This window comes from Trichosurus vulpecula, chromosome 3, assembly GCF_011100635.1.
Source record: "Trichosurus vulpecula isolate mTriVul1 chromosome 3, mTriVul1.pri, whole genome shotgun sequence".
Taxonomy (NCBI): Eukaryota; Metazoa; Chordata; class Mammalia; order Diprotodontia; family Phalangeridae; genus Trichosurus; species Trichosurus vulpecula.
In genome coordinates, this window is record NC_050575.1 from 400,475,600 (window position 1) to 400,491,062 (window position 15,463).

Consider the following 15,463-nt stretch of genomic DNA (forward strand, 5'->3'; position numbering starts at 1 on the left):
ATATTCCCTCTCTGGACCTCAGTTTCCCTACAAGTAAAATGACTCTCTTCCATCTCTGAGGATGTGTTATTTCTATCTTTAGTTATCTTTAGCTAAAGTTTTGTTCACTAAACTCAGATTGAGGGATGTTGGCTCAGACTTGACTTACTTGAACCCACATTCCATTGGCCACTTTCTTCTCTGACTATAATATGGATGTACATAGATAAAACACACACACACACACACACATGCCTGCTTACCATATTTTCAACATCATCATCCTCTCCAAGGTCCTCTTCTTCCTCTGATTCAAGCAGGGATAGGTAAGGCTTCTCAGTTCCCAAAAGCAAGAATTCCCACCGCACAGGATCTCCCAGGTCAAAGGTGAGATCCTAAGAAGAAAAAAAAAATTTAACCAACCTCAAACTGTTAGGACTTAACTCTTCAAAACATATCTAAATAGAACATGAAAAGATTATTTAACAGAGGTATAAAAAAATCTGAGGCTGGCAGAACATGCCCTACTCTCAGCATGCTCAGTGCTACTCAGAGCAACTATGTGGGCAATCAAGGCAGTGCACAAAGGAGACAACAGTGTTAGGAAATTACTGAACATCAAATACCAGAACTAGAAAGGTCAGTCCAACTGTCCTTCCTTTTACAGTTGGCAAAACTGAGGCTCTGAGTAGAGAAGTACATTAACCAACATTCCCTGCTATTTTGCCTTGTTCTTCTTATGAAGAGATGACTTTGTTTAAAAGAGGCAACTGGGTGGCGTGATGCACAGCAAAATGAACATGGAGAGAGGGGAAAGAGAGAGACAGAGACAGACAGAGATGAGAAAAAGAAAGAGGAGAGAGGGAGACACAGAGAGAGGAGAGAGAGATGGAAGGGGTGTGAGAGAGAGACAGAGAGAGGGAGGGAGGGAGAGAAGAAAGAAAGAAAGAAAGAAAGAAAGAAAGAAAGAAAGAAAGAAAGAAAGAAAGAAAGAAAGAAAGAAAGAAGGAAGGAAGGAAGAAGGAAGGAAGGAAGGAAGGAAGGAAGGAAGGAAGGAAGGAAGGAAAGAAAGGAAGGAAGGAAAGAAAGGAAGGAAGGAAGGAAGAAGGAAGAGAGAAAGGAAGCGAGGAAGAAAGGGAGGGAGGGAAAAAGAAAGGAAGGAAGGAAGGAAGAAAGAAAGAAAGAAAGAAAGAAAGAAAGAAAGAAAGAAAGAAGAAAGGAAGGAAGGAAGAAAGAAAAAGAGAAAGAGAAAGAAAGAGAAAGAAAGAAAAAAGAGGAAGGAAGGAAGGCAGGAAGGAAGATGCAGAGTGGAAGGGAGAAAGGAACTCAGTAAAGGCAAGACCCCAATCATATAGACTTTATGCAGACCAGAAGCTTTTCTATAAGGGGGAGGGGAGTAAAAACTGTTAGCCTGAGAATTTTGATGACCAAAGGAGACATTTACTCTGAAACAGCAGAATGTTAAAGGTTCCTCCTTTTAGAGAGAGCATAAAGGCTATAGAAAAAGCTGCATATAAAAGCTTTTGGTTTCAAGCTGTCCTGAAGCTCTAAAATGCTTCAGTTAAGAGTTCTGTGTACATATGTATTCATTATTATATTTGAAAATATGTCATCCAGTTTACAGTAAGATTTAAAGAATTATTCACACCTAGATAGGGGGTGAAGTCAAGATGGTAGAATGAGAAGAAGCATATTTGCCTAGCTCACCCAGCACACCTCCTCCACAATCACCTGGAAAACATGTCAGACCAGTTTCTTATTGGGAAATCCAATAAACAGTCAAACTGAGTCATTTTTCTAGCCCAGGGTGGCTCAGGAAGATAAAGGATGGTGGAGAGAGGACTGGTCAGGAAAAAAATGCTGCAGCAGCAGCAGAGCAGCAGGTAGAAGTGGCAGCTGCCTGTGGTCATGGTAGTGGTGGTAGCAGTGGCAGGGAACATCCCATTGACCAGGGGCTGATACTGAACACCAGGTCAGGAAGCACCAGAGCAGAAGGTAGACAATGACTTGAAAACAGCTACAAGTAAAATCTCAAAGAAAATGCAGATTGGACATAAGACCAACAAGTATTCCTAGAAGAGTGAAGGAAAGAGATTTTAAAAAAGAGCAGAAAAAGATTTTAAGACGCACATAAGGGTGGTAGAAGAAAAAATTGGAAAAGAAATTAAAATTTTGCATGAAAGTTTTGAAGAGAGAGTTAATGGCTTGATAAAAGAGGCACAAAAATTACTTAAAATAGCTCCTTAAAAAATCAATTGGCCAAGTGATAAAAGAGTTATAAAACCTCATTGAAGAAAGTACTCCTTAAAAATTATAATTGGTCAAGTGGATGCTAATGACTCCATGAGACATCAAGAAATAATAAAACAAAGTCAGAAGACTGAAAAAAGGCAAATAGGTAGCAAATGGATCATTTAAGAATTATTGGACTACTGAATGTCATAAACAGAAAAAAAAGCCTACACAACCACATTCTAAGAAATTATAGGAAAAAAATGTTTAGATGTCTTAGAACAAGAGGGGAAAATAGAAATTAAAGGAATTCACTGGTTCTCTCCTAAAACCCCAAAATGAGAACTCTCTGGAATATTATAGTTCAAATCCAGAGCTCCCAAGTCAAGGAAGAAATACCAAAAGCATCCAGAAAGAAAGAATTCAAGTACTGTATAACTATGGTCAGGATCACTCAAAATTTAGCAGCTACCACCATAAAGAGATGGAAACCTTGCAACGTGATATTCCAAGAGGCAAAGGGTCTAGGATTACAACCAAGAAGAAACTCAAATTCTATGGAGAGAAAATGGGTATTTAAAGAAATAGGGGAATTTCAAGCACTCTTGATGAAAAGACCAGGGCTGAGTAGAAAATTTGGAATCCAAGGACAAGACTCAAGAGAAACATAAAAAGGCAAACATAAGTGAGAAGTCTAAAGGACTAAAGAAGGTTAAGCTGTTTAAATTCTTATATGGGGAGATGTTATATGTTACCTCTCAGAACTTTATCCTCAATTAGAGTTAGGGTCTTAGAGGGAATTTAAATAGAGAGTCTGGGTGAGATTCTACTACGTTTGGATCATCACAAAAGAAGAATTTAAGGGTGAGGAAGAGGAATATATTGGGAAAAGTCAAAGAGAGAGAAAGAACAGCTAACATTTTCTCACATAAATGGGATATAAAAGGCAGAGTTTATACAATGGAAGGGCTAAAGGTGGGGGGGGGGGACACAACACTTGAACCTTACTCTCATCTGAATTGGTTCAAGGAAGGAAGAATACATATATACATATAGTTGGGTACAGAAAATTATTTTACCCAGGAAGAAAGTAGGAAGGGAAGAGGTTGAGAGAAAGGGGGGAGGAATAGATAAAAGGGAGGGTAGATTAGTGGAGGCAGTGGTCAGAGGTAAAAACAAATTCTTAACAAGGGCACAGGGTAAAAAGGAGAAAAATATAAGACAATCAGATGGAGAGGAATACACAGTCAGCAATCATAACTGTGAATGTGAATGGAATGAACTTACCCATTAAATGGCATAGGATGGCCGAATGGATTGGAAACAAGAATCTAGCAGTATGTTATATACAAGAAACATACTTGAAACATAAATATACATGTAGAGTTAAAATAATGAGCTGAAACAAAATCTGTTGTGCTTTAGCTGAAGTAAAAAAAGTGAAGGTGGCAATCAAGATCTCAAACAAAGCAAAAGTAAAAATAGAACTAATTAAAAGAGATAAATAGGGAAATTACACATTGTCAAAAGGTACCACAGACAATGAATTAATATATGCATCAAATAGCACAGCATCTATATTCTCAAAGCAAAAGTTAAATGGATCACAGGAGGAAATTGTAAAATTTTAATAGTGAGGGGACCTCAATTTATCCCTCTCAGACCTGTATATGTCTAATCATAAGATAAAAAAGAAAGAAATTTTAAAAGATTAATAGAATTTTAGAAAAGTTAGATATGTTAGACCTCCGGAGAATATTGAATGGGAATGGAAGAGAGTATACCTATTTCTTAGCTGTGTATGGCAAATCTAAATAACTGGTAAAACATGAATTGCTCATGGGTAGGACAAATCAATATAATAAAAATGATAACATTGCATAAATTAATTTACCTATTCCATGCCATACCCACCAAACTATCAAATAATTATTTTATAGAGCTAGAAAAAAAACAAAATTCATCAGAAGGGAAAAAAAGGCCAATAATATCAAGGAAATTTTTAAAAATGAGAAAAAAGGAGGCTTAGCATGATCTCAAACTATGCTACACATCTGTAATCATCAAAACAATTAGGCACTGGGTAAGAAAAAGAGTGGCTGATTAAAGGAACTGATTCAGTGCACAATGTATAGAAGCAAATAAGCAAAGTAATGTTAATACTTGATAAACTCAAAGATCACAGCTACTGGGGCAAGGACTTATTATTTGACAAAAACTGTTGGGAAAACTGGAAAGAAGTCTGACAGAAACTAGGGATGGACCAACATTTCACACTGTATATCAAGATAAGCTCAAAATGAGTGCATGATTTAGAAATCAAGGGTGTTAATAAACAAATTGGTGGAGCATGGAAGAAATTACTTGTCAGATTTATGGATAGGGGAAGAGTTCATGACCAAACAAAAGATAGATTCACAGGAAGTAAAATGGATCACTTTGATTGCAAAACAATTAAAATGTTTTTTGCACAAACAAAACCAGTGCAGATAATATTAGAAGAAAAGCAGGAAATTGGGAAAAAATTAGCAGCAAATTTTTTCTGATTACCACTTCATACTTATCAAATTGGTTAAGACAACAAAATAGGAAAATGACAAATGCTGGAAAGGGGTGGGGGAATAGGTACACTAATGTGCTGTGGGTAGATCTGAGAACTAGTCCATCTATTCTGAAGAACAATTTGGAACTATGCCCAAAAATCTATTAAACGGTGACCTAGTAATACTGCTACTAGATCTATACCCCAAAGAGATAAAAAAAGAGGGAAGGATACATATGTACAGACATATTTATAACAGCTCTTTTTGTGGTGGTAAAGAATTGAAATTGAGGTGATGCCCTCAATTGGGGAACAGCTGAACAAGTTATGGTATATGAATGTGATGGAATACTATTGTGCTATAAGAAATGATGAAATGAACAGAACCAGGAAAACATTTTTAAAAGTAACAGAAATATTGTAAAGATAACTGTGAAAGATGTAGTTACTATGATCAACACAATGACCCACCACAATTGCAAAAGACTCATGATGAAACATACTATTTACCTCCAGATATAGAGCTGATAGAGCCAGAGTGCAGATTAAAGTATATTTTTTCCTCTTCCTTTTTTTTCTTTGTGTGTGTGTGTGTGTGTGTGTGTGTGTGTGAGAGAGAGAGAGAGAGAGAGAGAGAGAGAGAGAGAGAGAGAGACAGAGAGAGACAGAGAGAGAGAGAGAAAGAGAGAGAGAAACATAGCTAACGCAAAATTTATTTTGCATGACTATACACATTTGTGATGGGTTTTGTTTTTCTTGCCTTCTCAATAGGTGGAGGAAGGGGAGGGGAGATGGAGAGAATTTGGAACTACAAGTAAAATAAAATAAAAAAATAAATATCTGGATAAAATGAGATGTATTTTACACTAACTTTAAATTATTCTTGACCATTGTTCAATCTAAACGTGGGTTTCTTCACAGGATATATCATTTATATCAATATTTCTATCTATTTCTATGTCTCCATATCTATACCTATATTCCTAAAAAAGGCTTTTAACTCCTTTAAAAAAGGGTGAATTAGAATGTATAGTATCAAAATCCTGCAGCCTCAGGGAATAGACAGGCTTAGCAATGGCCAAAAATAATTAAACCTTAGTGAAGAAGGTATCTGATTTTATCTAGGTATTTATAGTTCTTTAAACTTTACTCTAAATTGGGTGTCATCTTTTCATATATAATAATTAGGCTAAGGGGAAAACTTAGCAATAACGCCTGAATGGTTGTTTCAAAGAGCTTAGTGGCCAATTTTCCCTCCCTGTCCACCTGGAAAAGATCACCTGGAGGTGGGACAAAATGACAATTTAAGAGACTTTGGTTGAACAAAGGGAAAAATCTCCTGATGAAAAGATGTGGAAAGAAGGCTAGATGGGCGGTAAAAGGAGGTTGTGCTATCTGTTTTTGGATATAGGTTAGATTTACTCTGTTATTCCACGACCTAGGATTTTTTGGCTATGCAGTATTGCCCAAAGGCAGGAGGATAGAATCAAAGATGGCTCTAGGCCTTAGCGTCTAGACAACAGAAAAGGCATGTGTTATTCTCTCAAAGAACTCCCACTTTCCCCAGTAGATCATGTACTTTTTTTTTTGCTTGTCTTCAGCAAGGATGCCTATTACCCCTGAACAAGCACAAGTCAAGGAGTCCCAAAGGTCCAAGCTCTGTGTTCCTCTGGTTGGCCTGGGCTGGGCTGCTTTCCTCCTATGGTGGTACCTTGCAACCATTCCAGCAATCCTGCATGTTGACCCAATAGTTCTTATGATTCCAGATGCTTTCAATTCCAAGGAAATGTTCATCTTGAGTGCTGTAGCTGCGGGCAGTAAATGGATCAATGAAGAAGCTCTCAGGTACCTCACGCCTTCCACACAGGACAAGGACCCACGCATGGATCCGAAGACCACGCATCGGGTCTGGAGGTGGTTTATCCAATTCCTGAGAGGAGAGGAATGGTCAGCAACAATGTGGTTGGTGTGGTGGGCCTAGGAAAGGACAACCTGCGTGGGAGGGGTGTTGTTAGGCATGGGCCTGGTGGCCCAGAAGAATAGTGTAGGCTTTTCTTATGGGGAGAAAATAGCTATGCCCAAATTCCTTGAAGACCATATAGTGGTCTGGAACTTCAAGGACTGGAAGATTATCTCTTCCTGTCTAGTAAAAGACCCAGGAAGACTTACAACATATGTTTCTAGGAGATGGAAAGAAGAAAGTGGTGAGAGAGGTGGTTAAAATTCAAAGGAAAAAAACAACAACAACCCAGAAGGTAGAGCTCTGAATTCAGATCTAGATGCCTCTAGTGAGTGGCCTCAGAGAAGTTTCACTCTTGCCTTGTGCCTCAGTTTCCCCCGTGTACATAAGCACTTCCTTGAGGTGTCCTGATCAGCATGTCCAGGAAGCACCAACTTGTGTAGCTCATGAAACCCACCAAGAGTCTTTCTTCTTCTTCCTTCCGTTTCTTCTCCTCTGCAGCTGTAATTTCCGCCTCCTTCTTGGCTATCTGGCCAAGCTCAAACTTGCTGCGTAGGTCCCTTGGGGGTTTGACTGTGTACTTTTTGAGCACTACCTTCTCTTTTTCTACAACAACCTGTAGCCCAACAAGAAATAATAATGATGATAGTAAATATTAGCATTTATATAGTCCTTTAAGGTTTACAAAGCACTTTACGTACATTAACTCAACCTCGCAAAAATCTTGGGAGGTAGGTGCTGTTATAATCCCCATTTTACAGTTGGGCAGACAGAGATTGAGTGACTTGCCCAGGGTCATACCACTACCAAGTATCTGAGGTCAGATCTGAACTCAGAACTTTCTGACTCTGCATCTACCCTCAGTGCCACCTAACTACTTAGGAAGGGATGGGTGAAAGGACCTGAATCTCTCTGTACCCTACACTCCCCTAACCCAGTACTGTAGGCACTGAAGGACAACATCAGAAAACTTTTACAAGAAGTTATCTTCCCAACCTGGAGAGTATTATGTGATCTGATGATGAATGGAGAGAGCAGAACCAGGAGAACATTGTACACAACCACAGACACATTGCTTCTGTGATGATTAAGTTTGATAGACTTGGGTCTTCTCAACAATGCAAAGTACTAAGACAGCTCCAGGAGATTCATGATGGCAAAGGCTATCCATATCCAGAGAAAGAATTACAGAATCTGGATGCAGATTGAAGCAAAGTATTTGCTCCTCATTTTGTTCTTTTTTCTTTTCTTTTCTTTTTGGTTTTGTTACATCTTTCTCAGGGTTCATTTCATTGGTTATAATTCTTCTTTGCAACTTGATTACTGGGAAAATAAGCTTAATGTGAAGGTATATGTAGAACCTATATCAGATTGCATGCTGTCTTGGGGGAGGAGTGGGGAAAGAGAGGGGGAGAAAATTTGGAACTCAAAAACTTGTGGAACTGAGTGTTGTAAATTACAAAAATTAATAAAAATAAGAAAAAAATAAGTTGGGGATTCTCTGAGTCGTAGATAAGGAGGGTCTAGACAATGGAAAAGGCATGTGTTATGTGCTTTTTTAGGCACAAGTGAATCTCTAGGCCAAGTCACAGAGGCAGGAGATAAAATGTTGGGCTTTGGTACCACTGAGCAGGCCATTTTGATGGGAGTACTCAGTGTGTGAAGAGATGAAATATGAAAAAAAGAAGTTATCTTCCCTTATGCATATGTTGCTCTGTCCCTTAAAATACATAGCCTTTCCATTAAGCTGCTGGCTCTTAGGAGAACCATTTTACATTTCTGGGTCTCAGTTTCCTCATCTGTAAAATAGAGAAAGCAACACCCACCCCTGTGTTTTCCACAGGACTTTGTGAGGACTAAAGAAGACAATGGATGGAGACACGCCACTCAGTCAGTTGGTTAATAAGCATTTATTAAGAGCCAACAGTGTGCCAGGCACTGTGCTGGGTGCTTTATAAAGATAATCTCATTTGATCCTCACAATAGACCTAGAGGTGGGTGCCATTATAATACTCGTTTTGTAGTAGAGGAAACTGAGATGGCTGATGTTAAGTGACTTGCCCATCTGGCTAGGAAGTGTTTGAGGCCAGATTCAAAGTAAGGTCTTCCTGACTCCGGGCCCAGTGTCCTATCACCTAATTGCCTATGATGTGTGCTGTATCAGAGGCCATAAGGCCCGGACGGCACAGGGTAATGAATGGTCCCACCATTGGGTAAGACGCCCCTGTTGTGTGCTGTACTATCTTTGTTGTCTGTTCTTTTTTCTCTTCTTCCAATGAAATGGAATGGCTTGTGAAATCCTCTTAGGGGAAGCTCACCAGCCACTAGTCAATAATAATAGTTCTGTTTCATTTATGGAAAAAGTCAGGGTTGAAGGAGTCCTTCAGCCCCAGATCCAGCCCCCTCTCACCTCCTTGGATTTCTTCAGCAGGGGGCACACCTCCCGAGTCAGGTCCATGGAACAGAGGTCCTGGCTGGCGTAGCCACTGACGCAGTAGGCATCGTAGCCGGCGCCAATGAGCATGGAGCATAGCAAGATGCTGAAGTCAAAGCAGTTCCCCTTCTGGTACTTGAGGACAGAGGTAGGGGAGAACAGATATTCTGGCTGGGACAAGCAGAAGTAAATGGGTCAGGGAGTGGGTCCTGGAAGCTCTTTGGTCATGGAGTAGCTCCTGGCTTCTCTGCCTACTGGGAACACAATCCCACCTGAAGTCTGTGCTTATAGGGGAAAGGGAGAGAATCAGTCCTTGTGGTGGAAAGAGCCTTGATTTGGACTTGGGGACTTGGGGACTAATGGGACCATGGGTAAGTAACCTCTCGATTACTTTCTAGCTTCTTTCTCTATAAAAAGAAAGGGTTGGGTAATGATGACGAAGAAGATGATGATGATGTTACTTATGGAACACTCTAAGTTTTGCAAAGTCTGTAAAAGACACCATCTCATTTGATCTTTATAATAACCCTATGAAGTAGTTGCTTTTATTGACCCAATTTTACAGATGAGGAAACTGAGGCAGAGGAAGGAGAAGTGGCTAGCCCGGGTCATACAGCTATCTACCTTCTGAGGGAGGATTTGAATTCAGGTCTTCCTGACTCCAAGTCTAGTGCTCTATACAGTCACCTGGCTGGTGGGTTGGACTAGGTGATTGCTAAGGATCTTTCCAGCTTCAAATCCTATAATCCTAGGAAAGTCATACGTTCAGAGTCAGCTAGTCTGAGGAATTCTCTCTACAATATCTGCTTGAAGATCCAAGGATGGGGAGCCCATTACCTCCTAAGGCAGCCAGTACGATCCAGTTGCCAGGAATTTCTGTATGTTGCACACAAATCTGCCTCCCCTCGCTCCTAACCCTACTTAGTTCTGCCTTTCAGGGGGAATGATGTCCCTGTTGCCTTCTGGTGACTAATTTGGCTCTCCTAGGGTAACTTATGTTTCTCACGCCCACCTTTCAATCCATCAATCAACAAGCATTTCTTAATCACGGATGCTAGACAAAGCCCCCGGCCATCAATGGATGGCATGGGGTGTGGTCAGAGGACCTTGAAGGAGGAATTCTTCTTCTTCTGCGTATTCTCACCCAAAGCCCTGCCTGATGTCACAGATGGATGGGGAGTGAAGAGTTCAAAAGTGAAGGCAAATAGGAGTGCCTGTCTTTCTCTCCCTTAATGGTGGGCAGATGTCTGGCATCGCTCAGCCTGCTTGGTGTTTATAAACACACTGCCTCAGCCAGCCACAGCATCTTCCACTCAGTTCTGCCCCACACTCACTGAGTGACCTTTAGCCAGGTGTTCCCCCCACCTCATCCCCAACACACGAGAGGACTTCCATTCTATCTATATGTAAAATACCCATGCCATTCCCCTACATGGAGCACTGAGGTGCTGTGAGGCCAGCGTGTGCTGCTCTTACCAGCTTGATGGCAGATGGCAGGGGCACCATGGTGAGGAAATCAGAGACAAAGTCGGCACAGGAATCCCAGTTGTAGAGCTCTGGGTAGGGCATCAGAGTTGGGCGGATTGTGGTGCTCACAAACTTCTGCAAGGAGAGGTCAGGCTTGAGCTGGGGTTTGGAGGCATGCCAACTCAAATCATCTTAAGTCCCTTGGGAGTGAGGGAGCAAGTTCTGTCCAGAGTGGCCACTACAGACCCTAATTACAGGTTAGGCATTGAACTCCTAAGATACTGTCCCCACTAGAATATAGGATCTAGCTCCTGGAAGAACCAGTTCATCTTTCAGACTATAAGCTCCCTGAGGGCAGGGAGTATTTTTTTTTTCATCTTTGTATGCCCAGCCCCCAGCATAAGGTACGGCACTTAGAGAATACCTGCTGAATCAAACTGAATTGGTTATCTTATGGTCATAAGCAAAAACTATGTTCCTTGGAATAACTGATTGCATCTCCTCCACCCTCGGGGCGCTCACCCAGGAGAGGCAGGGAGAGATCCTTTCTTCTCCCAATAGCAGCGCTGCTCCTTGCAATTACTATTTTTCCTGGAAACCTCTCTTTCCTTTGCGTTGTTTACACCCTTCCCATTCTCCTTGGAACTGCTGTGCTGACTTTTGGGTACAAAGATGGTGCATTGACTTGCTGGGAGTCATATAATACTCTCAGTGGTGTCTTGTGGGAAGTGGTGTTGCTTATTGAGAGGAGCATTTAACAGAAGACTTAGATTCATGTTTTCGTTCCAGTACTAACTGGAACCATAGCCTTGGGCAAATCACTTGGCTTTCCTTACTGTAAACAAAGCAGGTGGGCTAATGGATCAACAAGACCCCTCTCAGCTCTAAATTCTATAATCCTAGAAAAGTCACTGCACCCAAGGCTCAGAGTTACCTAGTCTAGCTTGTACCTCACCAGGAATTCCCTAGACAACATCCTGGACAAGTGGGTCATTCAGTTTCTGCTTGGAGACCTCCAGGAATGGAGAAACCCATTACCTCCTAAGGTGATACATTGCGGACAGCTCTGGTTGTTAGAATGATCTCCAATGTCCCTCTAACATTCTATGCATGGAGCTAGCCTGAACCCAGCCCATCCATACTCTGTCCCCTCATCTGCCTTGTAAACAGTGATTGAGAAAGTTGGTCCTTCAAGAAGAGGTGAGAGAATTTACTTATCTCCCTTCTTTGCAGAAAATTTTTTGGGGGGTGTGGGGGGAGACTACAGGTATGGACCAGCATAAACTGTCAATTCAGTTCATTGGGTTTGTTTCTTGGCTCTTCCTTCTTTTCCCTTTTTTCTTTTCTTTTTCTTTCATTCCCCTGTCCCTTCCTCCTTTCTTTCCTTTCCTTCCTGCCTTCTTTCCTTCCTTCGTTCCTTCATTCATTCGTTTCTTCCTTCCTTCCTTCCTTCCCTCCTTCCCTCTTCCTGCCTTCCTTCTCTTCCCTCCTTTATTTCTTTCTTTTCCTCCATCTCTTTCTTTAATTCATTAAAAGGGATGGCTCTTTCAGTAAGGGAGAGGGATTTAAAAATGAAAGTTATATAAAAGCAAAAGGTTATCAATAAAACTTACAAATTTTCAAATGGGAGAAAAAGCGGTTGAGGTAGCAGACCAACATTAAGAATTTACCTGCTGTTTGTGAAGTAGGGCTTATCTCTGAGAAGCAAACTGGTCCCTTTTAGTTACATTAGTGTCGTATATCAACCAGTTGAGCTCCCTAGCCCTATACGCATTCTCCAATGCAAACTGGCATCTAGTATGTAAATTATAGTCTTGTGTCAGAAGCAAAACTTGAACTCGGGTCTTTCTAACTGACGTTATCCATTGAGTCATGATGCTTGCCCCTCCCTTTCCTACTCCTCACTCTCTGTCTCTGTGTTTCTGTTTCTGTTTCCGCCTTTGTCTCTGTGTCTTTGTCTCTGTGTCTGTCTCTCTGTCTCTGTCTGTCTGTCTGTCTCTCTCACTGTCTCTGTCTCTGTCCTTCTCTCTCTCTCTCTCCCTCTCTCTCTCTCTCTCTCTCTCTCTCTCTCTCTATCTCTTTCTCCTCTAAGTGACCCCAACTCCTGTCTCTGTATTTCTGTCTCTCTCATAAAATAGTCTCCCTTAGGGCAGAGGAGATGCAGAAGGTTGTGATCATGAGTAATATAGTGACAATAATACCATGATCACTCTCCTTTGGTGCCCATGGGATGGTTGGTAGGTTTCTACTCTATGTATTCTCATGAATACTCATTCATTGTCCTTCCACAAGGGCCTGTGGAGCCCTCTGGACCAGGAGATGCTTTGACTCTAGTGTATTGCTTCTGGCACGGAGCATGTGATCAGTCCAATGTATGAATGGGTAGATTTTTAAAACCAAAAGCTTATTTGAAAATAAGTCTAGGTAAAGAAATCCAAAGAAGTGGATTTGCTCCAAAGGTCAGATTCAAAGGGAAACCATCTTTTTTCTTCATTTTCTAATGAGAATGATAAACTAACCATCCTCTTCTTTTCCTTCCCACCCTCCTCCATTGCTCAGAGCCCTATAGTAAATCCTTCTAGGGATGTGGTATTTTACAGAGGGATGGGCACTGGATTTGGAGTCAGAAGTCCTAAGTTTGATGCTATAACCTTTCTGCACATGGTGGTCCCATTTCCCAACTCCATGTCATCCTCTGATCATTCCTCCTTCCCCCTCTCCCTCCACCTCCTGGCCTCCTTCAAGACTCAGCTGAAATGCCACCTTCTGCAGGAGGACTTGATCAGTCTCTCCAGCAGCTAGTGCCTTCCCTCAGAGATTGCCTTCCATCAACACTGATTAAACTTGGTGCCTGCATAGTAGTTTGTGTGTTGTTTCTCCCACAAGAATAGAAGCACCTTGAGAACAGGGACCATGTTTTTGCCTTTTTTGTATCATCATGGTGACTGGAACATAGTAAATGCTTTAAAAATGATTACTGATGAACTGATTAACCCTGGACTTCAGCCTCCTTAGCTGTAAAACAAGGGGGTGTTTCTAGAATAGGTGATTTCTAAGGTTCATTCCAGCTTGAAATCCTGTCGTTCTATGATCAGTTGGCTTAGGGGAAGCACTTCAAAGGTTCGCCCTCTACCACCTCTAAAGTCACTGCCAGCTCTGAGTCTATGCTCCTCGAACCCTATGGCCCTTTCCCTTCATTAGTCCTTACCGGCACATCACACTCGTTCAGCGGGTGGAGAAAGAGTGGCTCTCGGTCTGGGCACAGGTGGCTGTATTGACGGGCGAAATTATCTGCCACTTGTAGGAGCAACTGTTCCTTGGCAGTGTTGGTTCTGTAGGATGCTGGCAGCGTGGATGTGTCTATGGTGCTCTTTGTGAAGGTCCTGTAGCCCAGGGATGAAGAAAGATGGACTAAAGAGTGAAGGAATGGAGACAAATTCTGAAACATCACCTAGACCTTCCTCCCTGTCTTCTAGGTGGGGATCTGTAAGGTTATACTTCTGTGGTTGGATCTGAGGGACCCCAAGAAGTGCTATATGCCCCACTAGCTTGACACAGTCTAAAATTCCACCATGAGAGTCCTTCCTTTGGATGAACAAGGCTTTCTTTTGGTTCTCTTCACAAAAATCTGCCTGAGCAGAGATGACTCATTAAGCTATCGATTGTTCATTAGAATTTGGAGGCAAAAGACTTGGTGATTCACTGGCCCTGCTACATACTGGCTGTTGACATCAAGCAAGTCACAAACTCCCAGTGTGCCCAGAGGAGTCTCTAAGATTATATAAGTAGAAGAGAAGGTGCCAATCTTCACTGGCAGAGAAAGTTCCTTACTGAGAATCATAGGGTCAGCCAAAAAATTATTAAGACCTTGGTGTGAATTCTTTGTTAGACAATTCCTCTCATTTAGCTGAGATCAGGGCCGTGAGGGAATGGAAGTTTTATGTGCCAGGGATAAGCTATCTGTAGAAGGCACGATTTGTGGGTGGGGGCATGTATGTGGTCAGGGAACTCCCTCTGGGCCTAGGTCCAAGAGGCACCAGAGGAGCAGTGAGTGGGAGGAGGATGGGAAGGAAAGAGCAGCAGGAAGTGCTGCAGATAGTCCTTTGGGGTGCTGAAGGCTCCAAACCCCTAAACCCCTTCAGCCACTGGTTTACTCTATGACAATGGGAAAATTGATTCTCCCCATTCTGTTTGTCTATTTCCCCATCTATCCAGTGGAGAGAAGGACACTTGTCTTCTTCCCAGCTTCTTCTACATCTAATCCAGCCTCCCTGTGTCCCCTACTACTAACACAGGAACTTCGGGGATGTGGACTTCAATTTCACTCAGCTTCTGCTCCAGGTCTATGAGGTCTTCTCGGTTGAGGGTGACATCTTCTCTTTCTCTCTCCGCCGCCCTCCTTGCTGCTTGCTCAGCCTCTGCTTCTCTTTCTGCTGCCTCCTCCTCTTCTACTTTCTCCTTTAGGACTTCCATGTTAACTTCTATCTAGCTCCTGAAAACAAGAAGGGTAAGCAAGGTGAGTTAACAGTCCTGGATTAGAAGACAGGAGCCCCACTTTCTGGTCTGTGCTCTTGCTATCTCACTTTCTGACTTTGGACAATCCCCTTCCCTCTCTGGGTTTCCATCTCCTTTTTTTGAAAAATGAGGGTGTCAGACTCAACGATCTCTAAAATGGTTTCCAATTGTAACATTCTATAGTTTTGTGTTTTCTCTACTCAGACACATGGCAGCCCAACCTTGGTAACACTGGGTAATCTTAGAAGGAGATCTCTTTACCACACTGTCACCCAGCAGAAGTACTGTGCACACAATAAATACTTGATAAATGTTTGTTGGATTGGATTGGATA

At 41.8% G+C, this 15,463-nt stretch overlaps 1 protein-coding gene across 1 annotated transcript in view; it reads right to left on the minus strand.

The window, feature by feature from the left end:
- Positions 1-15,463, minus strand: part of DRC7 (dynein regulatory complex subunit 7) — a 39,719-nt gene that overhangs the window by 18,524 nt on the left and 5,732 nt on the right. Inside the window, exons 2-8 of the mRNA XM_036752237.1 lie at positions 14,906-15,106; positions 13,823-13,997; positions 10,624-10,749; positions 9,124-9,318; positions 7,171-7,329; positions 6,465-6,683; positions 243-374 (exon numbers count right to left, since the gene is read on the minus strand). Coding sequence (XP_036608132.1) covers positions 243-374; positions 6,465-6,683; positions 7,171-7,329; positions 9,124-9,318; positions 10,624-10,749; positions 13,823-13,997; positions 14,906-15,087 — 1,188 coding nt within the window. The 5' untranslated portion in view covers positions 15,088-15,106. The remainder of the gene's footprint in view (positions 1-242; positions 375-6,464; positions 6,684-7,170; positions 7,330-9,123; positions 9,319-10,623; positions 10,750-13,822; positions 13,998-14,905; positions 15,107-15,463) is intronic.